This window comes from Hordeum vulgare, chromosome 3H (assembly GCF_904849725.1).
Source record: "Hordeum vulgare subsp. vulgare chromosome 3H, MorexV3_pseudomolecules_assembly, whole genome shotgun sequence".
Taxonomy (NCBI): domain Eukaryota; kingdom Viridiplantae; phylum Streptophyta; class Magnoliopsida; order Poales; family Poaceae; genus Hordeum; species Hordeum vulgare.
The window spans coordinates 295,938,669-295,948,350 of NC_058520.1; the positions used below are offsets into that span (position 1 = coordinate 295,938,669).

The 9,682-nt window shown below is 41.3% G+C and overlaps 1 protein-coding gene across 1 annotated transcript; it reads left to right on the forward strand.

Annotated features, from left to right (window-relative positions):
• Window positions 1-2,621: 2,621 nt before the first annotated feature.
• On the forward strand, window positions 2,622-5,919 carry LOC123441709 (nuclear transcription factor Y subunit B-4-like). Its single transcript, XM_045117992.1, has 3 exons — window positions 2,622-2,812; window positions 2,902-3,031; window positions 5,812-5,919. The coding sequence occupies exons 1-3, from the start codon at window positions 2,622-2,624 to the stop codon at window positions 5,917-5,919; spliced, it is 429 nt and encodes a 142-aa protein (XP_044973927.1).
• Window positions 5,920-9,682: the final 3,763 nt, after the last annotated feature.

Sequence of the window (9,682 nt, forward strand, 5' to 3'; positions counted from 1 at the left end):
TTATTTTAAGATTTATTTCAAAAAAATATAAACAACTTTTGTGTGATGTTTTGATTATGTGTGTTAATTCAAGTATTTTCAAACTAGGATTTTGAAGGGTGGCTACCTACTCCAAGATTATGGGGTACACATCACCCTCCTCAAACCCTTAAGGCAAGCATCTTTAATTCATATTTGCATAAGTTGTGTGATAATTATGGCGGAGCTTATATTACATGATTAAGGTTATGTGGATAAAAATCTCACATGAAATAATGCCTTGCATTCTTCATACTTCCTACTCATATTATATATGGTAAAACAAGATGGTGGCATGTGCTGGTTACGAGAAGTCGTGGAATAACCTAGTCACGCGCAACATGATAGCTTATGGCCTGGTCATGACCTGAGCACGATGATGCCGGTAAAATTTGGTAAACTCCAGTATCGACCTAGATCGAGTCTTGTCCGTGTCATACTTATTATCGTGCTACCACATTTCCCTGGATAATGGGTTCGGTATAGTCATTTGTAGACCTATTATCAGTAACACACCAATTAGAGGGGCCGGGATGAAGGTATCCACGGCCGGGGTGTAAATCCAGTCATACAGTCAGGGGGCATGGGTGTTTCCGGTCTGGGACCGGAAGGGAATGGCCCTTCCACTACAAGAAATATGCTCATACATGACGATTTTTAAGACGTCGTTGATGAATTCGTCATAAATCTATGACAATTTCATCTGAGATTGTCGTAAACCATTTGAGGGGATCAAATGTACATATAAATTACGACGATGTGAGTCAAAAACGTCGTAACCGCATAAGATGAGATCGTCATAACTTTTACGACGATTATAGAAATGTCGTAACATGTTCTAACTATGTTGACATGTCACTCGTGGGTCCATTCTATGTCACGCGCCAAACCCGCCTAGTTTGTGAAGCAATATACTTTTCTGTCGCCCTAAAAATTCTTGAAAAATTCTCATAAATACTTTGGATCATATATTCCTCAAATATGTGAAAACCCTTCCTTCGATAGTTCAAAACTAATTCAGCAATATTCATTTTCCTATTCTGTTCAGAATAGCACTTTGTGAAGGAAGTGCTATTTTGATTTTTTTGATTACCCTCAAAATTGTTGGGCACTCTTTCCTATCCAAATCATTGCATCATGAAAACTTTCGTAATCATTTGCCTAGTAAATCTTTCTCAGCAAAATTCCAAAGTTTGTGCTCAGCTGACAGCTTTGTGAAGGAAGTACTAGCTAGGAATATCCTGATGAGTTGAATTTTTTCCACATCTTCTATATGCCAAAACTATAGGTCTCCACAAAATTTCAGCCACATGTAACAATCCATGTGAGCTCAGCATCCAATCTTTGTTTATAGTAATATTTTCACTTTGTGAAGCAACTACATTTTATATTGATTTATAGTTGATGGAAATTTACCACGGAATAAAACTTACCATATAATATAACTCCACCAAATTTTAGTTCATTTAATTCGACCAGTTGAATCTTGGAAATTTTTTGATGTTTCTATGATCAAATAGATACTTTTTTACCGATAAATTATTTTTGGGAAAAATAAAAAGCAAACTACGAGGCAGCTGCAGTTCAAATTTGACCCGCTTCCACCTGATTCGACGAAAATTTGTCTTTTTCACGAGAGGTGGATAAAAGCTTTTGACACGGCCTAGTACTTTAGAAAAATGCTTTGGTCCAATTTTGTAACAAATATATGATAAGTCCTTCACAAAACAACTCATTTTGGACCCTCGAAAAATGGAAAATGAATTTTTCGTCCAAAGAAAATGCATAGAAGTTGGTTATTATCCAGAAAATGTGGTATAACTTGAGTGAAAATTTTAGTGGTGGCATTTTGCAAAATATTATTTGTAGTTTCTTCATAAATCTCCATTATTTTTAGCACTTAGAGATTATTTTAAATGATACATGTCTCGACCAATCAGAACAAAATCCACGGATCACCCTATTGAAAACGATCTGAGCCGTCCAAGTCATACAGGTCCAACGGCCCACACCCCCTCACCCTCTCACCCACCCAGCTCCTCTCTCTCCCCCGCACAGCGAACCCTAGCCCATCTAGATCGAACACCCCTCCTCCCTCGTCCCCATCTCCCTCGTCGCCGTCCCCCTGCTCCGGCCGCCACCAGCCCCGTAAACCCCCCTCCGCCCCCCGCCTCCGGCATCCCGGAGCCCCAGAGCATCCCCTCCCCTCCGCCTGAGGGGACGTCCCGGAGCTAGGGTTTTGGCCATGGGCGCCTTGGCTTGACGAAGAAGAGGCAGCGGCGGCAGCACTTAGAGAGGGGGGCGCGGAGATGCTGACGGAGAAGCCCAGCTGGGTTCGCCATGACGGCCTGCAGATCTTCTCCATCGACATCCAGCCCAGCTCCAGATCAGGCGGCCGGCCGCGCCCTCTTCCCGCACCAACCAATAGCGCTGATCCCCTCCGCCATCTCCGTCCATCTCCCCCACCCCAAATAAGGTAAGCGCCGCTGCTTCTCTTCTCTTCTCATCTTCCCCTGAAACGCTCAAGCTTCAAGGAAAGATTTCCCTTTTCATCACCTCACCGACGGCCCTACTTTTTTGCTTGCCATGGCGAACGCGCGGCGATGTCGGAGGTGGTGGGCACGCCGGAGAGCGGCGGCGGAGGCGGGGTCAAGGAGCAGGAGCGGTTCCTGCCGATCGCCAACATCGGGCGCATCATGCAACGCGGCGTGCCGGAGAAGGGAAAGATCTCCAAGGACGCCAAGGAGTCCATCCAGGAGTGTGTCTCTGAGTTCATCAGCTTCATCACCAGCGAGTCAGTCTCCGACCCTCCTCGCCTCCCTCTCTGATCCGCTGCAGCTTGCTTAGCACTATGAGCTCATTCTTGTGTGATCCTGGGCGCAGGGCCAGCGACAAGTGCATGAAGGATAAGCGCAAGACCATCAACGGCGACGACCTGATCTGGTCCATTGGCACCCTCGGCTTCGAGGACTATGTCGAGCCCCTCAAGCTCTATCTCAATCTCTACCGGGAGGTAATATTCATTCATTCCCCTCTCTGCTAGCCTTGATTTGGCTGGGGCCAAATTCATCACCGCTTTCCTTTTTAGTACCCACCACCGTTTACTCACTCTGATTAACCTAACTGCAGAGGACGACACTGTCATCCCTAACGAGGATAGCGATGACTTGGTAGTGTTGGGTAGCCAGTAGAACTTTTATGATGTAAGTTAAACGGGTACTGTGTGATAAGTTTTCATGATAAATATACTCGTTCCAGAAAGTAAAACGCATGCCATCCAGAGCTGCCAGTGGTAACTCCGTACTTGCTAGTTCCATCAACACTGTACGAGGCCTTCTCTGAATGCTCAATCTTGCATCTAGTTGTTGCAGTTTCAGTAGTCTGCTTACTAAGTTCAGTGTAGACTTTAGTGGAAGCACATACAATGACTAACACTGCATTATTCACCTATCATACCATAGTATATGTACCTGTCCATCCAATCTTCCGATTATTAAAGTATATAAGATACAAGATGAAATGTCACATGAATGAAGATCACCACCAAAACTATCGTCAGTTTACTAGTCATCTCAGCTTTCAAGATGTCCATAACCAATGCACATACACATGAAGTTTCTCTGCTTTTCCGAAAAACGCTCTGTTTTCCAGTTCTAGTCATACCTCTGCATGTGGCGCGTATCTGTATTCTACTCCTTTTGGTATTCTTTAATGTGCACATATCAACAGCTATGCGCGTACACTTTTATAAACGTCTCTCTGCACCGGCCACCATATCATGCCAACTAATGCGTTCTTGTTGGATGAAATGAATATGTCAACCAGCTGTGTCCTAATCTCGAACTCAAATAATTGTCCAACTGTGTCAGATAATAGCTAACAAAGTCAACTGCACATTTGAGTGGAAATGTAGGTTTTGGCTAAGTGCACATTTTACAACTGTCTCGGATAATAGCTAGCAAAGTCAACTTACAAATACAACTCTTCCTCTTTTATGTACTGTCTACACCACTACATAAGATATATGTGTCTACAGGAATAGAATTGCGGAACACCCTAAAAACGGGGAATTACAGTAGTCTCAGAATTCAGACATGCCATCAATTGACACATTTTCATTTCTGATGAGGAGGTGTTGTTTGAGTTATTTGCTGGACTGATCGTCAGAGCTCACAGCAGTGTTCGTCGCTCTATAACACGACATGGAGAACGCTGTCACTTGGTATGCCACGTATACAAGGGGTCTGTGATTTAGCAAGTTGTTAGCTTTTAATTGCACTTGGATGCCATGTGGATAATTAAAATAATTGAAGAGAGGTTTATTTTTCTCTGGCATGCAATGAATACTCGGCAATTTAGAGTGGAATTTACTGTCATTGTTTGTTTGAATTAAAATTTGGTGGTGGGAACTTAACATTTAAGGTTATTGCTTTGCTTGTTTTAGGCAGCACGTGTGGAGCCACTTCTGCTTATGCTTCAAGGATGAGAAAATGAAGGATGATAAGGCAAGCTACGTGCATTTGGTATAAAAGATGGTGATGAGGTATGTGCACTTTCCTCCTCTATGATTGGTAGGGATGTAAAGTTTAGTGTGGATTAGCTCTGCCTTTTTTCATGAGATCAGTAAGGATACAAGTCATCCAATTTATGAAACTATGGCGTGCTGATGTACCGCTCATTGTTCTGTTTACTCCTTTTTCATACAAAAGAGATGGCACAAAAAGACCATCTTTTGTGAAGAGAGGTATATTTACTAACGGGGGCATTGTGATTGCTCTTCCAGCTCTGAATCACCTTGTCCTAGCAGTTCCACCTCGTACATGAGTTGGGCAGCATATTAATTACTATTGAAAGAAACCAAAATGAATTGTTGTAAGCTACAAAGCATGGACACGGACAAAACTATCGAGTTGACGTGCTAATACGGCGGGACATGGCGATACGGCCGGACATGCCAGATGCGCGTGTCTCCCAATATCTAATTAAACGGAAAATCCAGTGTCTAATTAAACGGAAAGTAGTGGCTACTCTCAGTCTCAGGTGTAGTACACCCGAGTTAGCAAAACATTGAAAAATCATCATCAAACATTTTTTTTTTGAAATTTTGGGAACTCAAACATGATCAGTTGTGTGAGGTTCTTGCAAAATTTCATCTAAAAATAACATACGAGGAGCTCTCACCAAAAATATCAAAATCACTGCTCAAACAGTGCACAAAACTTTCAGCAGTGATTTTGTTTTTTTTCGGTGAGAGCTCCATGGATGTTATTTTTCGATTAAACTTGGCATGTACCTCAAACATATGATAAAGTTTGGTGTAGCAAAATTTCAGATTTTTTGGATTTCGTTTGATAAACTTTTTTGCTTTCATATTTAAAATTCCTGAATAAGAATTACTTTCTATTATCTACCAAGTCAGTATAATAAATGTATGCTGGCATAATGCATTCGTAGTACTATTCATTGTTTGTGTTCAAATCAGCGATTTGTTTACCGCTCGAAATATGGGGTTACCGCATTGGAAGTTTCAGTGTCACTTAACTCTTATTTTTAATTGCAACACAAAACCTGAGGAAGTTTCTAATTCTGTGTTGCTGTTCTTATATTATATAAGGATGACTACACCGCATTATTGTTTTGTTATTTACCTTCTACTCCAGTATATAAGTTCTCGCTAGTCCACAATCTAGTGAATATGGATAACAGATTAGTTCTTCTGTCTGTTTTGCTATTTCAGTTAGGAGCTAAGAATTTTTTGAGTCCTAATGTATCTCTGTGTTGAACTCACTGCAGGCAATCGCTGCTGGTGATATGTGTGCCATCTACCAGGAAAAGATGTATGTTCGTGTCCTCCTTCGCTGTAAACATATTTTCTGCGAGGACTGTGTCTCTGAATGGTAACACTCTTTTTAAACTTTTGCATCCTCAAAAAGAAATGGATTTATCATGCTTATCTTTATACATGACAAGGCTGTAAATAAAATCAATCAAGCTTTTACAAGAATGACAAGGCTAATGGAATGTAACAGCTAGAACGAATTCAGATTTTCACTCAGGTGCAAATGGAGATTTAACTTAAATACATAAAGGGACTCAGCCAATGATTATACAGAGAAGATATTTTTAAAATACATAAGCCACTAAAAATGCTAGTACATAAAAGATGTCCATTCAATTACTTACCCATTGTCTTGAACCTCATCAGATTCCTTGGTGGGGCTAACGTTCTCCTTGGAAGCATTCTCAGGTGCATCCACATGACCTCGTAATGTTGGCCCTGTCCTGTGTTCTTCTGCACTCCCATGTTCACCATTCCTAGTGCAGCCAACGAACATGAAATTGAGCATAGATTCACTGAAACAGACAATAGTTTACATCTCCTAAGTTGATACACTGTTCTCATGGTTCAGTCCTCTAGCTAGTACGTCCTGAGGACGAGCACAAGAACACTCTTGTTCAATTCAAACCCAGACATTGTTAGGAGAAGAATATCAGGCAGAGCTGCAAAAACCCACAATGAGATATATTGTCATATAAATATATGGTGACTACTGTAGTTTGCACTATTTGTCATGCATTTATATATGGTTTCATCATATCTAACGCACGAAACAAAGACCTTACTCTGGCAACACAGAACTGAGACCTCACAGTTACAGTACATTTAGAATTTGGATAACTGGACTTATTTACTATGTCCTCAATTGATGCCTCCTTTTGCTTAAATAAATAGGTTGTTACTCCATTATTCAGTGGTGTAGCCTTTTACAGATTTCAAAGGTTTGTCCCCTGTATTATCACATCTTTCCAGACTGTTAAACATATGCTTGCTGATAAAACAACATTTAACCAGAGTTATCTTTGGCAATATTTGCAGAATTTAAATAAATATATCTCTGTATAGACCTGGAAATTGGTATACCTCAGTGGTTGAACTTGCATAATGTGATACTAATACTAATGTCTTCTCCTACTTGGAAGAAATGGATTATTAATTATCATGCTTATATTTATGTTGCAAGAAATGTTTGCCAAGTTGAATTTGAAAAATCAAATTTTACCTTCCTGGTTGAATTGTTTCTCCACATTGTTGATCATGCTGAAGGCCATTGCTATGGATATGTTTTCAGGAGAAGTACGCTAGCGCGACACGGGTGAATGGAAAGGTGGAGGAAATGTATTTGCTATATTCTGTCCATTTTTGCTATATTCATGTGTAAGGAAATGTATCCACGAGATGAGTTATTGTGTTATGTAAACCTGGGAGATGTATTATGTGATGTTATATGATGGATGACTTTAATTCGACTTGGAGTTTACTTGATTTGAATATGAAATAGTGCTGCATTTAATATTGGACAAATAATTGGTTGAAAAGGCCCAATAAATAGAAATGAAACCAAGTTCTGGAAAAAAAGTTGTTGAATTCAAAAATGAAAAAAGGCCAAAACTGAAACTGGATCAAATGTATTTGGGCATGAAAAGGCCAAGACCCAAATTAGAATGATAAAAAATTCGATTGTTTTACTAAAGTGGTTGTAAGTAGGCCAAGGCCTAAAAATAAGCCCAATAAGAAAAGCCCAAAAAAATAAAACGAGCCCATGTGATCAATTGAAATGAGTTGGGCTGATTTCAACCATGACGTTTTGATTTCATCGTATTATTGTCACGTAGGACTGCACGTAGGACTGGGTTGGATTGCCAACGACGATTTAGAATCGTCGTAAAGGTTACGACGATCCAGGAATCGTTGTAAAGGTTACGACGATTTTGATCAAAACGTTGCTGCTCTTTATTTGTGATGCTCCGTTTTCGACGTTTGGTTTTTCGTCGTGAGATCGTCGTAAACTAAAAATCATGACGATGTAGCGACAAAAATATAGCGTCGTGTATTAGCATATTCCTTGTAGTGTTCCCAGTGAGCGCGCGGTATAAATTTTTGATCCCATGCTAGTCGAGGTCGGAGCCTCCCCGTCTTATGGTTTTGCCTTGGCAGCGTAGTCCTGGTGAAGCCGGGCTTCGCAGAGGAAAATCGGTGTGTGTTGATTCTGAGTGTCTCCTTCTAAAATACCGTACGGGGGATTAGTCTTGTCGACTATCGGAAACCATAGGTTATGGGTAAAGAGTACACCCTGTGCAGAGTCAAAACTATTTGAGTAGTCGTGTCCCCGGTCAAGGACGTTGTGTGACGAGTCAAGTGTCGGTCCTAGAGTCGGTCATTGGACTATAAACGATGATAATAATAATGGTCGTTGAAAATCATATGACGATATGGGACATTATCATGTCATGATTATTACTCTGGCCTAACCCCTATGAATATGTTGTCGGATATCCCTGAGACGGTTCTACCTCCTGGATATATAATATTTATTATTGTTTCATATAAGCCCTTTATGTGGTGTCGCTAAGACGCCCGATTGTGGCATGCTTATTATCATTTGTTATAAGCCCTTTATGTGGTGTCGCTCAAACACCCGACTGTGGCATGCTTATTATCATTTCTTATAAGCCCTTTATGTGGTGTCGCTGAGACGCCCGACTATGGCATGCTTATTATCATTTCTTGTAAGCCCTTTATGTGGTGTCGCTAAGACGCCCGACTTTGGTATGCTTATTATCATTTCTTATAAACCCTTTATATGGTGTCGCTCAGATGCCTGACTATGGCATGCTTATTATCTTTTCTTTTAAGCCCCTTTTTGTGGGGTCGCTCAGACGCCCGAGTGTGGCACGCATATTATTACTTTTCAGCATTTTCATTCCTTGCTTGTTTATCAATCATTGGTGGAAACATTGCATACCTTCATGAATGCATCCATAAATTAAACTATAATGGCAAGATATTATTGTTAGTAGGATTTGCATGCATCTCACCTGCTTAACGTGTTTGTTTTCTTGATGTTTGCGAGTACATTCAAAGTACTCACTGGCTTGTCCCTGGCTATTGTCTTGGCTAGATTGCGTTTGGAGAGGAGCACGATGTCGTCAACCCCGGAACCTAGGAGTCAAGGAGAGCAGCCTTGTGAGATAGGAATTTACCGAGGTCAGCTGTTCCTTGTGAGATTCCTCGAGTCTCTTTCGCCGTCAACCTCAGACTTTTGTTCAACCCAGTAGACCTTCATGGTCTTGTAACCCAGATTTTGTATTTTGCTTGGATATTCTATATCAAGTAAGTGTCTACCAGCTAACAGAAATCCTGGGGCTGGTAAACATAGAGACATGTTTGTTTGGATATTATTTTCTGAAAAACATGTCGCTACAACCTTGGTATCAGAGCCAGGCTAACCATTGGCTAAACCTATCTTAGCCAGGTCGCTATCCCTAAAACGGATATTTATATATCCACCCCCAAGCCTAGCCTACCCAATAGCCAACCACAGTGGCCAACCGACACCTTTTGGCAGTCGGTGCCTAACCTGTCAGCTTAGCCCTTAAGCTATGTGTCTATGACTGACACCGGAATTGTCGCATCCCCTAGCGTGCGATGAAAGACTCCTTAGCCAATATAGTAAGGCCATGCCCCAACCCAGCAACCCGCAACCTCGAGACCACTACCCTAGTAAACCCCCTTGTCTTGCAAGATGCCTGGCAGCATTCTTTGTAACGAGACCTCCATGCCCGAGCCTAGAGACTTCGTAGTCATCCTCGCTGACCTGAGCCG

Bases quoted from the DNA above. Each gene is read 5' to 3' on its own strand.
- LOC123441709 (XM_045117992.1), top strand. From the start codon at position 2,622: ATGTCGGAGGTGGTGGGCACGCCGGAGAGCGGCGGCGGAGGCGGGGTC. The intron at 2,813-2,901 runs GTCAGTCTCCGA...TCCTGGGCGCAG, and splicing joins ATCAGCTTCATCACCAGCGA to GGCCAGCGACAAGTGCATGA. The intron at 3,032-5,811 runs GTAATATTCATT...AACTCACTGCAG, and splicing joins ATCTCAATCTCTACCGGGAG to GCAATCGCTGCTGGTGATAT.